Below are 23,282 nucleotides of genomic sequence, written 5' to 3'. Positions count from 1 at the left end.
TAAAAATAGGTAAAGTTTAAAATAAATGAATAAGTAAAATAAGTATATTTCAAAATAGGATGTGAAATTAAAAATATTTAAAGAATTTTAAAAATAAATAAAAAATATTTGTTTCAAAAATAAAATTAAATAAAATAAAAAAATAATCAAAGCGTGTATTTTACTACCTAAAAAAATCAAAACTTGTTTTTTGCCACTGAAAAGAGAAAAAGTAGATGTAACGCTTATGTATGGCTACCTAATTTAATTTTCCTCCAATGTTTTACACTTACACTCCCTGTGTGATTTTCATTAACTCTTTCACCCTTCTCTATTTACTTCCATTCAATTTTGTCAATTTTGTTGTGAACAAATGGTGGTGAAAATTATGTAATTTCATAGAACATAAGGAAGTTGGGGAAGAAAAAAGAGTTAAATACATAAAATCGTGGAAAATAGAACGTACAAGAAGTGTTACCGTTATAGTGGCGCCATACATAACATTTTCATATATTTTTCAATATTTCAGGTGGTAAAAAATAAATTTTAAATTTTTTTAGGTAAAATAAGTGATAAAAAACCATTTTTCGATTTTTTAGGTGGTAAAATACAATTTAACCTTTCTTTTAATTGCAACATTTACTTCCTTTTGAGATATGATCTCTGCTTTCATATTTACTTCCTTTTAGATTAAATTAAAACTCATAAAACATGAAAATCAACTGTGAATTCTTCGAATTCTCCCGTTGGTCCATACTTGAAACTCATACTCGGTGTTTGTTGGTAATAACAAGTACATCTAGGGAAAAAAATTATTTGATATCGCACTTATAAACGCAATGTAAGCATCCCAATTAAGGAAAATGATACAATTACATTATCAACACAAAATCGCAAGTGTCGTTCTACGAGCAAAATTATGTTAAGCTATTGAAATAACAGTTGCCTTACTACAACTGTAGAAGAGCAAGGAATAGCCTAGAGATCAAACCTATCAGTAAAACTATCTTTTTTCGATAGATTCTTATACGTTGCAATAAATATAATTTCTATATCACATACACAGAACTACAGAAGGGTTAAAACCTAAAGATAGAAAGGATGAAATCCAAACCTTAATTTACAAGGTAAGATTTGACATAATTACTTGATGAATCTCGTAGGCATGAACTCATTTATTCTGAGAGGAAGACTATAAAATTCTTCATTCCTCACCTCACCCTTCCTGTGTTGGAACGGAATCCACCATGGAACACCTCTATCAACAGCCGTATCCCTTGCTTCTAGTGTGATATCCAGCAACGTCCCAACAATCATGGCCACCGTAGCCGGTGATGAGAAAACTGCATTTAGTATGTCGTTGAACTGCAAATATATATATACATATCAATCTCCATAAGCCAATATCAAGAAAGGAAACAATATGTGAACATTACTTGATATAAAAACAACTTACCCATGCACCACCGGTGTTAACAGGCCCATGATTTGCTGTCATGGTGTAACTCATAAAGTAATAAGGTATCGATATTCCAAGGAAAAGACTCAGCCCCAAAACGTACATATTCCTCATGGAATTATTGTTCGTAAATTGAATGAAGGAAATCCCATTGGCAGCTGCAAGAATCAAGATAGTGACCAGTTACAAGGCATTCATAACATCAAATAGGTAATTAAAATTAATAATATACTTACCAACTATTCCATACAGAACGCAATATATGGCAGCAAATATTGGTAGAGGGATTGATGCAAAGAAGGATCCAAATTTTCCTGAAACAGATATTTCACAGAAGATAATTAAGCTTACAAAGATGACAATACATATATACTATATTTCATTACAGCTTCGTTTGTAGCTGTTACTCCAGAACTGCTCACCAAATATGGAGAAAAAGATCATGAAAGCTGTAGACACTTGAACAACTCTCCTACTTCCTACATGTGTCAGTCCAAGAAGCCCGACATTCTCCCTGCAAGAAAAAGTCAAACTTAAATGTATGAGATATGTAGCAGCTTAATGAGATAAGAAGGTGCTGAAAAAACCTATTACTGTTTCCACTCAACTTAAGGCAGTAGTATAACTATCCTACTACTGTTTTAACTGAAACTGAACAAACTATCTCACAAGAGAAGAAGAATTTCAATAAGGAACTTCATTTACATTATTCTTTCTCGTAGGACTTTTCTTCTTTTAGAACACCAAAACACGGTTTTAAAGAGGAACCAATTACTCGACAACACAATGGATTATTCTTGAACCAAGTGATTTCAGAAAAAAGTATCTGCTATAATAGCTCCCTAAATTTACAAAAATGGGTTGGAAACGCTGCATATACAGGGCACTTACACCGAAGCAGTTGAACCAACAACAGAACCAAATAGCCCATCAAGAAGCATGCTTATACCCTGCGTGCCAAAAGAACAGTTAACCTTCCTTAGCACATATTACTCCAAGCTGAATAGCCAAACAAATAATTAATATAATCTCAGCCCCAACCTGCCACCCTATACTTCTGCTCAACACATGACCGGGAGGAGGAGTGGCACCAGATAGGCGGGCAGCTGCATAAAATGTTCCAGTGGTCTGCACCAGAAAACGAATCATTCAAAAAGATGGATCACAAAAACATGCCAATATCCTACTACTTAAATAGAGCTCATCCACTATTTTACCTAAAAGAGCTTTCAGCCACAAAGTGATTTTATAAATTCATAATACTCAAATCATGAAAACACAAACAAAGTTATTAATTTTATGCGAACGTGATCAAACCTCTGCTGATGAAACAAGTGCGGCACCCATCATCCCAAACACACTGCCTGCACTGAATATCGGTGTACCCCACTGGAAAGGGTATGGAACTTTTATCCTAGATATTGACCACAAATATTAGAACCTGATCAGTAAAAGGATCTCAAGGAAAAAATAAAATCCTTGATTAGCTGCCTAAATTTCTGTTGACATACCATGGAGCGTATGGTGCGAGAAAGGAGCGATCTGTGCGGCAACTCATCTTAGTCTGCTCTTTGACTCTATTATAGACACCACCAGCAGTCAGGATGGCTGCAAAAGCCCAGATTAATCCCAGGCAAAGAAGCAACGCGTATCTTTCCAAAATGGAGTGTGCTCTTGAGTGGAGCCGCTTTGCATACTGAAAAACCAACATACACAAACTTATGTCTTTAAAATCAGTCCTCCTCAATGATGAAAGAGAGTGATACCAGTCAAATTGGAAATTGCCTGTTGCACGAGAACTAGCAAAACTAGCATTGGTAGGCCCAGTTCCACACAGTTTGCAAGCTGTAACAAAGATGATGAAGCAAAAGATCTCATCAGCCACATTTTACGGCTAAGAACTCAGATAAATGTTTCTGAACCATAAAAAGAGGACAATACCAGTGCAAAGCCCCTCGCAAACAGACCAAGTCCGACCAGAGAAACTACAGGCACGATGACAACTGGACTAAAGAGCCTGCCAGTAGTATTATTATGAAAAAAGAGATGAGTACAAAATTGTCTTGGCTAAAGACCTGAATTAAAGCTTCTGGTATGCGCCTCCATTGATTTTATTAATTAAGAGCATCATATCAATAGAAAGGTATTTTCACAGGAAGACCATTCTGTACCTCGTGAAATTTCCCCATGCTTTGCTAAATCCAAGAATGATGCTGACAAAAGATGAAACTATCAAAGATCCTTGGATAGTCCTTATATTGTGAACAAATCTCTGCAAAAACCAATCTAAGAGTCCTCAGCATCTTTACTTAAGACACAAACGTAGAATGTAGATTGCTCAAGTATAAATCAGCTAAATAATTAAACCGCAGCCTGCTCTGAATGGAACATCCAGTTAGGAACTAATTATATGTACAGAACAGTCGATAAACACAGATGTCTAACATGAAAAACAATGCACTCAAGTTTTTATCAGTTGTACCTTATAAGCACAAGATGTGCCTTCTTTACATAGAGAAAAACAAAGATGAGTTAGCCTATCAAATGCCGGATCACTGCTAACTTAGATCCAAAATATGTATTGTCAATCAAGCACAACCACTATTTTCATTTAAATGTAATCTGTTAATTACATTCCTGATATTTCTTACTCCCTCCATCCCTTAATACTCGCACCGGTTTGACCGGTGCGGAGTTTAAGACACTTGAATTGACTTATTAATTTAATGGGTGTTAGTTGATAGTGGGGTATTTTTTTAATATAGTTAGTGGGAAATGTGTAAGGGGTGGGGAGTGGTGAGTGGGGGGTGTGGATTTTTAAATGAGATTTTGTAGTGAGTAGGGGTGTAGGTGGGGTAGTAGGTAAGTGTGAGAAATAATATAATATTGGTAAAGATTTCCATTTATAGAAGCGGTGCAAGTATTAAGGGATGGCCCAAAAAGGAAAGCGGTGCGAGTATTAAGGGACGGAGGGAGTATTACATCACTTAAATGCCTTTTATTTGTTAAAGTTTTCATCATTCACTTCAGAAAATAATGTCTTTATAAGCGTATGTTGAAGGTCACTTTTACTGATAGCTAAGAGCAACATCATAACAATATTTTTTGGTAGTCAAGTCATTCCATACTAGCAGCAATGCCCTACTCAATAGTAGCTCCAATATATCCAACAGACGGACTAAATCAAGCAGAAACATTCTTACAGATATGTTTGAAAAGCACAAAGCAGAACACTTCTAATAATCATATGGTTTAAATACAGAAGCAAGAAATAAAAAATAAAAATAGAGGTTCATAACCTCCTACCTGGTGTTCACTATCATAATTTCCTGTATTATTGCTACTGATGATGCTCATAATGGGTATGAGGTACACATATGATGGACCCATCACCACAGGGAGTCTAGACCCGATCAAGGTTTGAATAAGTGTGTTGATTCCCGACATAAAGAGCATGCCTTGGATCACACGGGCTCTATCCCCCTAAATATAATGAACAGAAAAAAGATATAAAAGTTCAATGCAACAACAAAATAAGTTCAGCACAATATACCATCAGCATCCATTTTAAAACAAAAGTAGAAAGGTGAAGTAAACTTACACGATTACCGCCCATTAAAGGGACAACGGAGTTGGTGATCAAGATAGTTGTTCCAAGCATTACAATGTAGTGTTGAAAACCCAGTATGCATGTTTGGTCTGCAAATATTGTATTTTTTTAGCAGAAAAAAAAGAGGGTGGAACTAACATTTCATTTTATTTTCTACTAAAACATTTTACCAAGGAGTCATTCAAAAACAATAAGAGATCATCACACAGAGTTACATGGATTACCAACAGACTTTGGCGATGTCCACTTTTCGCCTAAGCTTTACTGCTATACCAACAAATTCTTGTTAGTATTTCTCTACTATAACTGAATATGCCAGGAAAAGAATCTAATAATCCCCTACAACCATTATATATTGTAGAACTTCCAGGGCATGTCTTACTGCCCCTTGGTGGATATGTGCCCAGCCCCATGATCCCCTGCCTCACTAAACGGGCAGCAAAAACTATTCAGTGACCTAGAATTAACAAGTTGGTATAAGATACAATGAGTATATTCATAAAGACAAAAGTGCTATTGAACTCGCGGTGTGCTTTAATACACGGAAGACAATTCACTACCTAATTATGTTGTACTTCCTCCGTTTCTTTACAGTTGCAACATTTTATTTTTTGCATTATTGATAGAGTCTAATTTGTTTGTTTTTTATGATCTACACTTAAGGAGAAACGTAATCATGTGGGATCTTGTTAGATTCGTCTTAGCATATAGTTTCCAAATATCAATTTTTTATCCGAGACTTCAATTTCAGCCAAAAGCCAAGACATTGAATATTTTTCAACTACAACTGAAAAAAAACTAAATCATCCCAAGCATTCATTGACAAAATGGACCATGGAGAGGATAAATAAGTTCAACTTAAGTTTCCTCCATGTCAGATTTCCAGATTCACACCTCGGTGTACAACTAGATTACACGTTTCATCTCCCAATCAAAACAAATAAGACGATACATAAATTCGCGGTATCTTACCGGCTACAATCATCAAAACTATGGAGTAGAAAGCAAAAAGATATAGCCAGAAAGAAACTTTACTCATATCCTTTATAACTACTCCATAATTATTAAACTAACAACCCAATTTGAATAATAGTAAAAGATCAGCTTCACTTCACTTTTTATTTTGAGTAAAAAAGCAAAACCCGATCAACTCCCATCAGAATATACTACTATAGAATCCCATGATAAAGCTGGAATCGGTATCAGCAAAAAGCAGAATCAAATTGGATTCATAAACCACAAACAAAACAAAAAGAAACATTGAAAATTCATAACCTTTTCAACTTGAGTAACCAACACTAATTCTTACCTTTCTATGTTTAATTATACAAGAAAAGAAAGAAAAAGTAGCCAACTTAAATAGTTCTCCATTACAAACACAACAAAAATTAAAAATAATGAACTAGTTAAAATTTATTAAAATGGAAATTAGGAGAGAGAAAGTAAGACTAACGCCAAGAGGGATTAGAGTGGATGCAATAGTTAAGATTAGTGAGTTGTTCTTGAGGTTGAAAGATGGGCCCCCTAGCAGCACCCATAGGGAGGTGTGACCCTGGTGGTGGTTGTGGTGGCGCCATCGATTGTGACGGCGGTTGCTGGTGGTTGTGGTTGTGGTTGTGGCTGTGGTCATGGTTGTGATTGCCCGTTTCACCCATTTTAGGATTTGATTGAATCACCGACAAGTAAAGGTAGAGAGAGAAAGAGGTGAGTACTTTGCTGAGTAGTTACTCACTTTGTTCAGGTTTATTCAAATGGAGTTGTGTTTTGTTTTTATTAGGGAGTTAAATAGGATTAATATGGATAGTTAATTAGATTAAATTAGAGAGAGGAGAGAGATGATAATGGAAGCATGGGCAGTGTGATAGATAGACTACAGAGAGAAGAGAGTCTGGCTGTACGAACATCGAGAAGTTGGAACTTGGAACTTCTGTTGGACTCATTATTATATTCGATTTATTTTCAAACTTTCAACCTTTTTCCTAACTTAACTTAAGCCTATGGTTCATATCTCTAACTGCTGTACCCGGGTACAGCCAGCTCTGGCTGTACCCAAAAACGACGCGCTAATATTGTTTGTTCATTCTTGTCGACTGTTTGTTCTTTTTTATTGTATTGTTTGTTCATTCTTATTGTACTGTTTGTTCTTTCTTGTTGTACTGTTTGTTCATTCTTGTTGTACTGTTTGTTCTTTCATGTTGTTTTTAAATTCATCATCAAATTTTCATAATTGTTGTATTTTTTGTTCTTTCTTCTGGAATTTTATGTTCTTTTTTATATTGTTTGTTCTTTCTTGTTTATTTGTTTGTTTATAATAATCATATGGTTAATGTTCATAATTAAACTCTTCATTAATCTTTTATTCTTTTCTTTTTGTATTGTTTGTTCTTTCTTGTTGTATTGTTTGTTCTTTTTTGTTGTATTGTTTGTTCTTTCTTGTTGTTTTTTTAAATTCATTCATCAAACTTATTGTTGTATTGTTTGTTCTTTCATGTTGGCTTTAAAATTCATCATAAAATTGTTCATAATTGTTGTATTATTTGTTTTTTTCCTGGAATTTTATGTTCTTTTTTATATTGTTTGTTCTTTTTTGTTGAATTATTTGTTCTTTCTTGTTTATTTGTTTGTTCATAATAATTATCTGCTTTATTGTTTGTTCTTTCTTGTTGTATTGTTTGTTCTTTCATGTTGGCTTTAAAATTCATAATGAAATTGTTCACTTCATTGGTCTTTTATGTTTTTACAAGCGCCTATATTGTTTATTTCCAAATAAATAAATAAATGTTCATTTCCAAAATAGTAAATGTTCATTCCAAATAAATAAATAAATGTTCATTTCCGAAATAGTAAATGTTCATTTTTGTACTAGTATATTAATGTTCATTTTAAACAACACAAAACGACATCGTTTTGGATGGGGGTATAGCCAGCTTTGGCTGTACCCGGGTATAGCCAAAAATTTGCGCTATGGTTCGACCTTGTCTACCCATTTAAATTTTTGGTTGTACACAGAGCTGGCTGTACCCATCTATAAAGAACATTTACTATATCGTAAATAAATATTTATTTATTTATTTGAAAATGAACATTTACTATTTCGGAAATTAACATTTATCTACTCATTCGAATATCAACGTTTATCTAATTATTTGGAAATCTTCTTTTATTCAAACAATTTTGAAATAAACATTTATCTACTGATTGTGAAATTAGTATTTACTAATGTTAAAAGGAATTTAGTTATTGCTTACTATGTTATTACTTTGAACATATTTACCTATACGGAGCAATTAAACATGTCAAATAGCATATTTTTTACCAAATTTTAGGCATTCCCTATGTAACTTTTTTACCAAATTTTAGGCGTTCCGTATGTATCTACTTGAATTACAAGATATTGGTAGAAATCATCCACTTATTTTTCTATATCTTCAATCTTGAATCTTGATTTTGATGTAGTATGAGTTCCTTTACTTTTCGAATGTGTGTATGAAGTGTGATTTGAACACAATATTTGACTTTCATGGTTTCAATTTCCTCATTATTGTGGGTTGAAAATGAAAATAGTAAGTAATTTGATATGATGATCACAACTAATTTAAAAATGAACATTTACTGCTTTGAAATTGATGAGCATGCAAAGAAAACAAATATTTCATCTGTCCCACATTAGTTGTTACACTTTCTTTTTTCGTCCGTCTCCGATTAGCTGTTACACTTCTAAATTAGGTTTGACCTCACAATTATTATGGTGTCTCTCTCTTCCCACTAATTTTTTTTGTCCCCACACCCTTTCTCATTCCATTAAAAAAATACCCCTCTAACTCCTATCACATCTACTTTTTTCAATAAAGTAACAATTGATAACCAAACAACCACTTATCACCTAAATTTTTTTTGCAAAGGTAAGTGTAACAACTAATGTGGGACGAAGGGAGTAGGTTAAAAAGAAAGAACAAGAGTTTAAAAGATGCTCAATAATAGAACAAGAAAGAACAAAGAATACAAAAAGTATGAACAAATAAAACAAAAAAGTATGAACAATTTCATTATGAAAATTAACCAGATGATTATTATGAACAAACAAATAAACAAGAAAGAACAAATTATTCAACAAAAAAGAACAAGGCCCAAAACGACAACTGGGCCAAACAAAAATGGGCGAAGGGAATATTTAAGTATAGTCTTATGCATATTTTTTCCTAAACATATTTTACATGAAAAAATACAAGAAGATGAGAAACAAATGGTCATAAGTTTAAGATACGGATTGAAATTCTCGACTTGTGTGTTATAATCTTTACGAGAATGAATCGCAGGGTTGAGAATTGCTTCCTATCGGCTTCGGGCCGAAAGAGAGTGAGAGGGAACCCTGAAGAGATCTAGCCTTACGCTTTCCTAATCAAAAGATAGGAGGGCATCTTCACGGAGAATTCAATTTCACCGGGTCCATGTCGGAGACAGCGGGCGACCAACTAATGGTTCTTTTCTTACTTAAGAAAGGAAGAAGAGTCAAAACTGAGAGCTTGCATCCGCTCTCTTTATTATATAACAGGAAAAAACTTTGAATTGGGAGGGCGATCCTCCCGGTGAACTGACTGGTTACGCGACTTTCTCTTATAGGGGATTTTCTCTTACAATGTTAGCCACTGAATTGATCAAGGGCCTACACGCGAATTTTCTTCCGAGGTCGAGCAGTCTCAATGAATTTGGGCTTTCTCTTCTATAAAGGGGGATTGAAAGATGTAATTTGTTCTTAGCTTGGCCTCGCTCTTGCTTTGCAAAGATGGGTCGCAGCCTGGCACTGTTAATTAAGATCGACTTATGAATATATGACTTCAATTATACTTTATGATCAAATAGTTATACACTTTATAATTAGAAAGCTACACATATTAAACTGTAGTTGTACTTTATGATTAAATTGTTTTACTTCATACTACCTCCGTTCCATAATGATGTTCCAATTTTCACTTTTCACGTTTGTCAATGCACATTTTGTATCATTCATATCTCTAATTATATATTAGTAAAAAAATATAATATTTTCATACTATCAAAGTACTCATTGAGATGAATCAAACAAGATACCACATAAATATGTTTTTTCTTGTGCATTTTAAATAATTTAGAAGATTCTCTTTAATTGTGAATAGTGTCAAAATTCTAAATTGGAGCATCATTGTGGAACAGAGGGAGTATATAACTAGAAAGTTACATTTTTTTGTATGGGATCTTGTTCGAATCAAGTCAATTTCATGAAAATACTTACTACTTTTTCACCAAAAAATATATTATTTATTTAACGAACATTTTAAAAGTCGATAACCCCTTGTTCTTAATATAACTAGCATTTGACCCGTGCAATGCACGGGAGCAACGTATTTATAAAGTATGAAAAACTTATATTATCCGAGATACAATTTTTAGATATCATAAGATATATTTTTTATGGTACATTCACAAATGTTTGGTTAGTGTAACATATAAATAAATAAAAATATTGTATGTCTATTACTGTACTCTTTTTCTACTTTAAGGTTTAAAATCAAACTAAACAAAATTTAGGAGTAACAATCAACGATCGTGATAATGTGATATACAATATAATTTCTTCTAAAATAACAAAGAGCGACAAATGACTATATATTGATTAAAATAATATAAATAAATGGGAAAAAATTAAGGCATAGTCATAGAAAAGTAAAAACACATAAAATGAAAGCATATTACCTTTGAAAATGTATGTTGATATAGTTGATTGTGTGAATGATATAACGAAAAATGGTTGGTAGTCATATTTGTTTATAAGGGGGCTACGGGAGATGAGAGGTTGATAGTTTATTAGAAAAAAAATTGCTTAGTTTTCTTGTACTCTTATTGTTTTTGAAGTTAAGAATTTAAAAGATTATTAAGTTATAAGTACTAATGCTTATTGATATGTGATGATTTATTTCTACGTTTTTATTGTGGGTGTCTTTTAATTAAGTTGTTTATTTTTTTCATATACAAGAGTGCCTTTTGAGTTTTACAAATTTCATACAAGTATTAGTAATATTGAATAACATTTTAATTAATGATGCAATAAAAAAAGGAAAAAATGATGAAAAGTATGGAGAATATATTGGACACATGTCACACATGAGACTATGGTTTGATTTTTTAAATAGTAGGTATAGACTAGGTATAGATTAACTTTGAATTAGACACTTTCTTTTTTTATTTAATTGACATATTTCTTTAGTCATGCTTTTCAATGCATAATTAACTTTAACTATTAATATCTTAAATTATCAATAACCAAAATTTACGAAACTAACTTCTTATATATTTAAAAATTAAATCGAGTTTTATTATAATACCAAGTTAATTACAGCTTGCGTGGTACTCAAAATAACATTCCCATTAAGTTCTGAAATATATGGGAAGTAATGTTTGTTTATGGTGCTCCAATTGTAGAAGATAGGGAGGAAGTTTGGAATCAAATTTTAACTCTATTAATGACATCCCCGACTTGTTTATTAATTGGAGATTTTAATCAAGTCGAGCATTATTCTGATAAGTTAGGAGGTTCTTCAATAATTAAAGGTTGGGATTTATTTTTACAATGGAGATTAGCTTCTAATTTGTCTGAGGTACCTTTTTCGGGTCCACCTTTCACTTGAACGAATAAAAGAGAGTCAAAATTCCTAATTATGGAAAGAATAGACCGATCCTATATGAAACACTCTTGGTTCACAAAATTCCCAGATACAAGGATTTAAATCAACCAATTTTAGTTTATGACCATGCTGCTATTATTCTACAAACCGAGGAACCTACGTTTTCGAGGAATCGACCTTATCAATTAGAAAATTGGTGTTTTTCTTTTCCAGAGATTAAAAGTTCAATTCAAGAGGTATGGAATCTTCATATTTGGGGCTCATCTATGTATTCCTTATCCCGGAGGATGGATACAATTCGAAAAGTTTTGCGCAAATGGTGTTTGGAAAATAAAAAATTATGGGGCTTAATTGGCATCAATTTATAAACAAGCTTGCGCTGGCAGGCCTAGAGGTGGACAATATGCAGAAAGGGAATATCTACAATTCTCTTATTCAACATTCAGATGAAGAAGCGAAGCTGCGCTATTAATATTGGCTCAAAGAATGAAGGAATTATGGGTGAAAAGTGGTGATTGCCCATCAAAGTTGCTTTTTTCAAAGGTTAAAAAGAGGCAATGTAACAGTGAGTTGTCCGGGGTTTCAGCCATTTGTTCTACTCTTCTTGTACGAGACCTAGTGTATACGTTATAGTTTTGCATACACACTCTGCACAATTTAACACTGGTGTTATCACCACACATATTTCAACGCGGCTAATGCGTTTAAACTCATAGTAGTTGTTCCCGTACCAACATTTGCACCTTAATTATTAACATCACAATTACCCTATTGATTGCACATATTAAGGCTATCTCGTACTGCACTTTGTTAGTTTTGTATCTACTACTCACTTTTAGTAAACAATTTTAGCTATTAATACCCATGAAAATATATATATATATATATATATATATATATATATATATATATATATATATATATATATATATATATATATATATATATATATAATGTCTTAAAATAAAATTTGCAGATAAAAAGAATCTAGGATTGATTACTCGGGGCAAGACTGTCCATCTTTTCTAGGACGTCTTATGACATATGATAAGCAAGCAAACACATGTTGCAATACAACCCAATATGGCCTAACTAGCATGTAGGATGAAAATTGCATTGAGGGGAATTACTGTCAAAAACGCATTCAAGCACACATGCAAAGTCACGTAAGGTAGCTATCACCCACTAACTACCCCTGTTGACTCTAATTTGAGAAAATCTATTTCATCTAGGATAAAGTGGCTAAATAAAAGAGAGAAAGAAAAAAAAAATAGTCATTAAAATTAGGTAGTAAGTACTCCGTAGCCAATATCATTGAAACCAAATAACTAATAACTAATTTCAACCCACATACTACTTATAATACTGATAACAGTACTTCACGAAAAAAAAAAGTTCCAACAATCCTAGTAAGTAACACGACTCATGGCCTAATGGCCTTATTTATTCCCTTGTTTATACTGTAATTTAACGAATATGTTCGACTTCTTAGTCGGAGTTTGAGGGGTCACTCGTTTCCGGGCCGCTGTCTTGATTATCCGGCGTACGATCGTATTCCCAAGCAGTAATAGCATCAATCATCTCGCCCTCCAAGTGGACAAGATCCAAAAACCAACGTCCCATATAATTGTACCTTTGGGTGTTAGGCTCCCCGTTGACAAAAATACGACTATGTCTTCTCCTTACTAGTGCTAGTGGTCCTACTATAGGAAGGGTTCTTATTAAAACTTCAGCTTGCCTAGCTGGAGTATGAAAATCATTACCCTCTGGTAGGTCATTCAACCTATAACTTTCCATGCAAGCTCTTAACCGATTAATAAAATGCGGGACATATTCTCCTTCACGAATTCGTAGCTCATACGGGGTCGATGCTCGAACACCCGGACCTCTCCTAGCAGTTTGTTTCCTTGCAGTAACTCTAGTACGAACCATCTAAGCACAGACAAAAGAAAGAAGAAAACAACATAATGTAAGTACTAAACATGTACTTTCAAATAAGTGTAACAACCCCTTAACGTATTCCCACGCTCACGGCTTTTACTTAACTTAGTACTTATTTTATCATATTTAAATTAGAACCCCTTATACAATTTTTAACCTATTTCATTAATTCCAATTTTCCTAAGAAAGAAAAAAAAATTTGAAAACAAACCTAAGCTCTTGATACCAATTTGTAACACCCCCAAAATTTTGGACCTTTTATATAATCGAAAACCCCGTTTTTATTTCATAAAAACCATCGTCCAAACCTTGGGAGTGTCACTGCTACATTTGTTCTCCTTAGAAAATAAATGCAAAGCAACAAAACAATTTAAAACCATTAAAGTCAAAATTAACTAAGTGGTCTAAAGGTGGCCAATAAAATATTACAACCAATTAATCCCAATAAAATAAATAACAAAATCCAACTTAGACTGGAATAGAAATTGTCTCTTGACTAGGTGGTTATTCTAAGCGTCTCCTCACTCATAGCCAAGTACCTTTACCAACCTGCAAAAATAAATAGAAAAGAGACAAGAGAGACAAACTCCCAAAAATCAGATAAACTGAGTAATTCCAACTCCATCCCGTAAAATAAATAATTTTAGTTTGAAAAACGTTTTGAGTACATAAAGTAAATAATTAAACAACAAGTATCAATTTAATAATTCCATTATTAAACTCATCACATAAGGTCAATATTAATTAAGTGAGGGAAAGAGAACGCTAAGGGTCGCGCGTAACCCTTGAGAATGGCCAAAGTAAGATGAGTACAGAATGTCCCTAGTGTGCACACCCCTCACTAATTAACTATGGGTCTCCGCGACCGCGCACCAATAGAATTAGGAGGAAGAATAAGCAGAAAGTTTAACAGAATAATAAAAACCGACTAGAAGCCTACCGGGTCTCCACTAAAGTGCACCGATAGAACAACATCTAGAAGGGCAACATGTTCCTAACCCTTACGGGCTTTTCCCTCGAAGATTACACTTTAAATCATTAGTATTTTAATAAGGTCCAAACGTATAAACAAGTAAACCCAATAAACCAAATCGAGGTCTGTCACTTATACTTTCATAATTCACCACTAGACTCATTTAAAATCATCAATAAGTCTGATTCAATTATGCATTACCAGCGAAATATCCACAATTAGTTCATGTCCACATTACTAAATACCCATATTGTCTAATTTTAACTCTAACATAGAAAGGATATTTTGACAAGTAATTATAGTATTTTAACAAGACCAAAACACATAATACAAGTATATACTCACACGAAACAATTACCAATGTCACAGTCCATAATTATCTACTCATTCGACCGCATAATCTACCTGCTAATGTAATTAACACTGGCGTCCATTTGCCCTACTCACGAACTGATATTAAAGAGGTCATTAATTAATCGCAGCAACTTATCACCACAATCAAAGTATAACAAGAACACTTAGTCAAAAGTTAATTAAGGGCACTTTATAAAACATGTCCACATACCATTTTTGTAAAGTATATATTCATGGTTTTCAAATAATAGTCTTATCGTAATACTAGTACTGTAATACATTCTCATAAACTCTAATCGTATACCTTATATAAATAACACTTAGTTTCCCTAACACATAATAGCACATAGACATGTCCAAAATATTTTTCTTAACGGGATTTAAAGATGATGGACATTGAAAATTACCTTAAACACGCGCGTATTCAAACTAGTAGTCTCCTTGCGTACTCCCTACGTAGCCTTCGTCTACGATTACACAAAATAAATAACCTAAATTAGCCTACAACTATTACTCACGAATTGAATAGGAGGACAACCCTCCTAAACTATTAACCCAGATTTATAAAAGTCAAAGGAGAAGTGTTATAGAAAAATCAAGTTAAACTCATTTAAGATCAATGATAGACGTTGCTGCCAATAGAATTACAAAGACAAAGGTATAAATACTTTTAATTTGGTGAATGAATGTATATATACACGTACGAAGTTGAGTAGTTCAGGTATGGAAACATAGAGGGTGGAAGTCGGTGGATGTTATCAATGGGCAAACAATGAAAGTCATATCATCAATTAAAACATGGAAAAGACAAAAACTTAACTACCTTAATCATATGGTCTAACTATGAAATCATGCTAGAAATTAGAGTTGGGCAGATGGAGGTATACTCCATGACTTACCGATGATATGATGATGGTGGAAATTGGTGACGGCAGAGGCGAATTGATGGAGGGAGAAGGGTTTGAGTAGGTTAATGCAATTACGTACGGAAACTTTTGATATAACATGGTATTTATATCTTAGGGTATTAGGGTATAACTAGGAGACTAATTTCTGAAAATTTGAAAAATAAATCTGAAAATATACTTGTAGTTAAAACTCATTAAAAACTTTATTTTAATTGTAAAATTATCTTAATTTATCAAAATAATTTATTAGAAAATACCCGAAAATTCGGGATATTACATCTACTCCCCCTAAAAACAAAGTTCGTCCTCGAACTTAAGGTTAACCCAATGTGCTAAAAGAACGATACTGACCTGTTAGCATCCTATTTCACCCCCCCTAAAAAGAGTTTCGTCCTCGAAACTTAGCATACCTGCTCAAATAGTTCTGGATAACGCTTTTTCATGTCATCCTCAGCTTCCCACGTTGCCTCTTCGGAATTTTGATTCGACCATAGCACTTTAACTAACTTAACGGCCTTGTTCCGCGTACTTCTGGTTTTGGTATCAAGAATCTTAATAGGGCGTTCTTTGGAGGTTAATGACTCGTCTAACTCTATAGACTCTGGTTGGATTACATGGTTAGGGTCATGGATATATTTTCTGAGTTGGGAGACATGGAAAACATTGTGGACATTGGCTAACTCCATTGGTAAAGCTAACTGATATGCCACCTCTCCAATTCGCTTCAATACCTCATACGGGCCAATGTACCTCGGGCTCAATTTTCCTTTCCTTCCAAATCGCATGACACCTTTGGTCGGTGACACCTTAAGTAATGCTTTTTCTCCAACTTCAAACTCCACCACCCTTCTATTCTGGTCTGCATATGACTTCTGCCGATCCTGGGATGCCTTCATATTCTCTTGTATCAACCTAACCTGCCTTATTGTTTCTTCTATCATTTCTGGCCCCAATGTCAACGACTCACTAATATCACTCCAACACAAAGGACTCCTGCATTTCCTCCCATATAACGCTTCATAAGGTGCCATTCCTATGCTTGCATGGTAGCTATTATTATATGAGAACTCAATCATAGGCAATCGCTCATCCCACGACCCACCAAAATCCATTACACAAGCCCTTAACATATCCTCTAGAGTCTGAATCGTCCTCTCTGTCTGCCCATCGGTAGCAGGATGAAATGCTGTGCTAAACTTTAGTATAGTACCAAATGCTTTCTGAAAATTACCCCAAAAGTTTGACAAGAATCTCGGGTCCCTATCTGAAATGATGTCCTTAGTAACTCCATGCAGTCTCACTATTTCACGAACGTATGCATCTGCTAGTTGGTTCACATTCCAAGTATCCTTCATGGCAATGAATCTTGTTGTCTTTGTCAAGCGATCAACTATGACCCAAATTGCATTCTTTGCTGTCTTGGTAAGTGGTAATGCCATCACGAAATCCATTGAAATCGACTCCCACTTCCATCCTGGTACCTCTAAAGATTGCAACTTCCCTCCAGGTCTCACATGCTGAATCTTTACCTTCTGACATGTCAGACATCTTGCTACAAACTCAGCTACCTCACGCTTCATGTTAGACCACCAAAAATGTTGTTTAAGATCCTTATAAAGTTTATCTCCGCCCGGATGCACTGAGTATGGAGTATTGTGAACCTCCTCTAAGATTTTCCTCTTTAGATCTTCATCTTTTGGAATGCACCATCTTCCCTTATATTTCACTGCTCCAGTATCGTCGATTTCAAAGTCAATAGCTGCTCCTTCTTCCTTCATTTTTCTCACCTTTCCCAACCATTCATCTGTTGCTTGCTTCTCTCGAATCTCATCGTATATGGTAGGTTCTACTGACATTGCATTCAACTGAGCATCCACTTGACCAGCTTCCATCACCTCCAGTTCAGCTTTTGAAACTCCTTACATAACTCCTTTGCCAACACCATTGTGTTCATCGTGTGGCTTGTCTTTCTGCTTAATGCGTCAGCTACCTTGTTTGCCTTTCCTTCATGATACAAGATCTCCAATTCGTAGTCTTTTATCAGTTCTAGCCATCTTCTTTGTCTCATGTTCAACTCCTTTTGAGTGAATATGTACTTCAAGCTTTTGTGGTCTGTATAAACCTTACACCTCACACCATACAAGTAGTGTCTCCAAATCTTAAGAGCAAACACCACTGCCCCTAGCTCCAAATCATGTGTGGGGTAATTCTTCTCATACTGCTTAAGTTGCCTCGATGCATAAGCTACAACCTTCCCATGTTGCATAAGTACACACCCTAAACCGTTCTTTGATGCATCACTATACACCTCAAAGCCATCAACTCCCGAGGGTAATGTCAAAACTGGTGTAGAGGTAAGTTTTCGTTTCAACTCTTGAAAAGCGTGCTCACATTTCTCATCCCACTGAAATCTCGTTGTATTTTTCATTAAATTTGTCATTGGTTGAGCTACTCTAGCAAAGTCTTCCACAAATCTCCTATAATAACCAGCAAGGCCTAAGAAACTCCTTACTTCTGTCACACTAGTAGGTCGAGGCCAATCAGTCACTGCTCGAATCTTAGATGGGTCAACTGCAACTCCCTCTTTCGATATCACATGGCCTAAGAATGCTACTTTCTCTAGCCAAAACTCACACTTAGAATATTTAGCATACAACTGCTTTTCACGGAGTATCTCCAACACTCTTCTTAGATGATCCTCATGCTCTTCCTTATCCCTCGAGTACACCAAAATATCATCTATAAACACCACAACAAACCTATCCAAATACGGCTGAAAAGTTCTATTCATAAGGTCCATAAAAGCTGCTGGCGCATTTGTGAGTCCAAAAGGCATGACAGTGAACTCATAATGGCCATATCTTGTGCGAAAGGCTGTCTTAGGTATATCTTCTGCTGCTATCCTCAACTGGTGGTATCCCGACCTCAAATCAATTTTCGAAAAGATCCCAGCACCCTTAAGTTGATCAAATAAATCCTCAATCCTAGGTAACGGATACCTATTCTTTACTGTGACATTGTTTAACTCTCGATAGTCAATGCACAATCTCATGCTCCCATCCTTCTTTCTCACAAACAGAACAGGTGCTCCCCAAGGTGAGACACTCGGTCTAATGTACCCTTTCTCAAGCAACTCCTCTAACTGCACTTTCAACTCCTTCATCTCTGCGGGTGCCATCCTATATGGTGCCTTGGAAATAGCTCCTGTCCCAGGCACTAAATCTATTTTGAAATCTAACTCCCTAGCTGGTGGCATCCCTGGGATTTCTTCTGGGAATACATCCTGAAATTCTCTTACTACCGGAATCTGTTCTATGGCTTTCTCTTCTACATTCACATCTTGCACATGGCACAAGTATATGGGGTAACCTTTCCTAATATAAGAATGAAAAGTCATGGCTGACACAATACTGAGTTCAGGCTTAGACACAACTCCATGGTAAGAAATTCTATTCCCCTTTGGCCCCCTAAGAGACACTTTCTGGGTGTGACACTCAATTCTAGCCCTGTACTTACTAACCAATCCATTCCCAAGATTACATCAAAATCAGTCAGGTTAAACTGGATAAGGTCTGCAGGTAACTCAGTCCCAGCTACATTAATGGGAATGTTTTGGTATAGGGATTTACAAAGCACAACTTCCCCAGATGGTATCACTATATTGGCTTGACACGACGATGAAGGTTTCAATGCATTTTTACTCACAAAAGAAGTGGATACAAAAGAATGAGACGCCCCTGAATCAAAAAGTAAGTAAGCAGGCTTAGAGTTAACTAGAAAAGTACCCGTCACAACGTTGGCATTGATGCTAGCCTCATTCTGGTTCATGACATATATCCTTCCATTGCTGGTCCTCCCATTGCCATTGTTCTGGTTAGTGTTTGTTTCTCCAGCATTACCATTGTTGGTATGTCCATTGACATTGTTGTTCGAGTTCCTTCCATAGCCGCCTCCATTGCTATTATTGTTTCCATTATGACCTTGGCGATTATTCCCCTGCCTCTTGGGACATTCACGTGCCTTATGTCCAGGCTCCTTGCATTCGTAACAAGTTATTGGGTCTCCTTGGCAAGTACGACCACGATGGCTCTTGTGACATCTCTTGCAAGGAAGGGATCCTTGCTGATTCTGATTTCCTTGGCCTTGGTAGTTGCGGTTATTGTTGTTGTAACGATCGTTAGACCTGTAGCCACTGCCATTACCATTGCCACTTCCATTCCCATAGCCATTTCCATTGCCATAGCCATTACTATTTCCTCCATAGCGAGGTTTCTTGTCATACCCTTGCTGGTTGGAGGTTTCAGCATTATTTCTCTTCTTGTGCATATTCTTCACCTCTTCTTCACGTTTTATCACCCTTTCGGTGTTACAAGCCCTTTCGTATGCTTCTTGGAATGTTGCTGTTGCGCCAGCTGCTATCACTTTCTTCTGAATTCTGAAAATCAACCCATCTTCAAATTTTGAAGCCTTAGCTCTCTCATCAGGTACCACATTTGGACAGAACCTAGCATATTCATTAAACTTCTCAGCATATTCTTGCACGCTCATGCCCCCAGTTTGATTGAGCCTACTGAACTCATTGTATTTCTTTCTCCTTATGTGTTCAGGGAAGAAACGTCCCTTGATAGCCAACTTGAACGCATCCCAGCCAAAGTTCTCTTGGTTTCTTAGTATAGGACCCTGTCTTTCCCACCATAAGTCAGCATTTCGCGCAAATAGAAAGTTGCCTGATCCACCTTTTGAGCATCAGGTGTACCAGCAGCAGAGAAGATCTTGTCAAAATCACGTACCCAGTTTTCAACCAACAACGGATCCTCCTTACCTAGGAATAGTGGGGGTTTCAATGCAGCTAGCTTCTTAGCCATGGTAGCTTGGGGTCATTATCAGCATGGTTGTTGTTGTTGTTGTTGTTTTGCAACTGTTGCTGCAACAACAAACCCATAGTCTAGTTTATCTGTTCAAGGTTCCTTAATCTAGCAGCGAGTTGTTCCGGGGTTTCAGCCATTTGTTCTACTCTTCTTGTACGAGACCTAGTGTATATGTTATAGTTTTGCATACACACTCTGCACAATTTAACACTGGTGTTATCACCACACATATTTCAACGCGGCTAATGCGTTTAAACTCATAGTAGTTGTTCCCGTACCAACATTTGCACCTTAATTATTAACATCACAATTACCCTATTGATTGCACATATTAAGGCTATCTCGTACTGCACTTTGTTAGTTTTGTATCTACTACTCACTTTTAGTAAACAATTTTAGCTATTAATACCCATGAAAATATATATATATATATATATATATATATATATATATATATATATATATATATATATATATATATATATATATATATAATGTCTTAAAATAAAATTTGCAGATAAAAAGAATCTAGGATTGATTACTCGGGGCAAGACTGTCCATCTTTTCTAGGACGTCTTATGACATATGATAAGCAAGCAAACACATGTTGCAATACAACCCAATATGGCCTAACTAGCATGTAGGATGAAAATTGCATTGAGGGGAATTACTGTCAAAAACGCATTCAAGCACACATGCAAAGTCACGTAAGGTAGCTATCACCCACTAACTACCCCTGTTGACTCTAATTTGAGAAAATCTATTTCATCTAGGATAAAGTGGCTAAATAAAAGAGAGAAAGAAAAAAAAATAGTCATTAAAATTAGGTAGTAAGTACCCCGTAACCAATATCATTGAAACCAAATAACTAATAACTAATTTCAACCCACATACTACTTATAATACTGATAACAGTACTTCACGAAAAAAAAATTCCAACAATCCTAGTAAGTAACACGACTCATGGCCTAATGGCCTTATTTATTCCCTTGTTTATACTGTAATTTAACGAATATGTTCGACTTCTTAGTCGGAGTTTGAGGGGTCACTCGTTTCCGGGCCGCTGTCTTGATTATCCGGCGTACGATCGTATTCCCAAGCAGTAATAGCATCAATCATCTCGCCCTCCAAGTGGACAAGATCCAAAAACCAACGTCCCATATAATTGTACCTTTGGGTGTTAGGCTCCCCGTTGACAAAAATACGACTATGTCTTCTCCTTACTAGTGCTAGTGGTCCTACTATAGGAAGGGTTCTTATTAAAACTTCAGCTTGCCTAGCTGGAGTATGAAAATCATTACCCTCTGGTAGGTCATTCAACCTATAGCTTTCCATGCAAGCTCTTAACCGATTAATAAAATGCGGGACATATTCTCCATCACGAATTCGTAGCTCATACGGGGTCGATGCTCGAACACCCGGACCTCTCCTAGCAGTTTGTTTCCTTGCAGTAACTCTAGTACGAACCATCTAAGCATAGACAAAAGAAAGAAGAAAACAACATAATGTAAGTACTAAACAAGTACTTTCAAATAAGTGTAACAACCCCTTAACGTATTCCCACGCTCACGGCTTTTACTTAACTTAGTACTTATTTTATCATATTTAAATTAGAACCCCTTATACAATTTTTAACCTATTTCATTAATTCCAATTTTCCTAAGAAAGAAAAAAAAATTTGAAAACAAACCTAAGCTCTGATACCAATTTGTAACACCCCCAAAATTTTGGACCTTTTATATAATCGAAAACCATGAAAACCATCGTCCAAACCTTGGGAGTGTCACTGCTACATTTATTCTCCTTAGAAAATAAATGCAAAGCAACAAAACAATTTAAAACCATTAAAGTCAAAATTAACTAAGTGGTCTAAAGGTGGCCAATAAAATATTACAACCAATTAATCCCAATAAAATAAATAACAAAATCCAACTTAGACTGGAATAGAAATTGTCTCTTGACTAGGTGGTTATTCTAAGCGTCTCCTCACTCATAGCCAAGTACCTTTACCAACCTGCAAAAATAAATAGAAAAGAGACAAGAGAGACAAACTCCCAAAAATCAGATAAACTGAGTAATTCCAACTCCATCCCGTAAAATAAATAATTTTAGTTTGAAAAACGTTTTGAGTACATAAAGTAAATAATTAAACAACAAGTATCAATTTAATAATTCCATTATTAAACTCATCACATAAGGTCAATATTAATTAAGTGAGGGAAAGAGAACGCTAAGGGTCGCGCGTAACCCTTGAGAATGGCCAAAGTAAGATGAGTACAGAATGTCCCTAGTGTGCACACCCCTCACTAATTAACTATGGGTCTCCGCGACCGCGCACCAATAGAATTAGGAGGAAGACTAAGCAGAAAGTTTAACAGAATAATAAAAACCGACTAGAAGCCTACCGGGTCTCCACTAAAGTGCACCGATAGAACAACATCTAGAAGGGCAACCTGTTCCTAACCCTTACGGGCTTTTCCCTCGAAGATTACACTTTAAATCATTAGTATTTTAATAAGGTCCAAACGTAT

General features: G+C 35.3%; 1 protein-coding gene across 1 annotated transcript; it reads right to left on the bottom strand.

Annotated features, from left to right (window-relative positions):
- Nucleotides 1-777: 777 nt before the first annotated feature.
- Nucleotides 778-6,984, bottom strand: LOC110795542 (nucleobase-ascorbate transporter 3). Its single transcript, XM_022000558.2, has 14 exons — nt 6,502-6,984; nt 5,040-5,137; nt 4,745-4,921; nt 3,610-3,710; nt 3,380-3,455; nt 3,224-3,283; nt 2,950-3,134; nt 2,756-2,852; nt 2,480-2,566; nt 2,330-2,388; nt 1,861-1,952; nt 1,675-1,752; nt 1,436-1,596; nt 778-1,344 (listed from the first exon to the last, which is right to left on the bottom strand). Exons 1-14 carry the CDS (start codon nt 6,701-6,703, stop codon nt 1,123-1,125), a joined length of 1,695 nt encoding a protein of 564 aa, XP_021856250.2. The 5' UTR covers nt 6,704-6,984; the 3' UTR covers nt 778-1,122.
- Nucleotides 6,985-23,282: the final 16,298 nt, after the last annotated feature.

This window comes from Spinacia oleracea, chromosome 5 (assembly GCF_020520425.1).
Source record: "Spinacia oleracea cultivar Varoflay chromosome 5, BTI_SOV_V1, whole genome shotgun sequence".
Taxonomy (NCBI): Eukaryota; Viridiplantae; Streptophyta; class Magnoliopsida; order Caryophyllales; family Amaranthaceae; genus Spinacia; species Spinacia oleracea.
The sequence above is the reverse complement of the archived record's forward strand: the minus strand, read 5'-3'. Positions and strand labels throughout refer to the sequence as shown.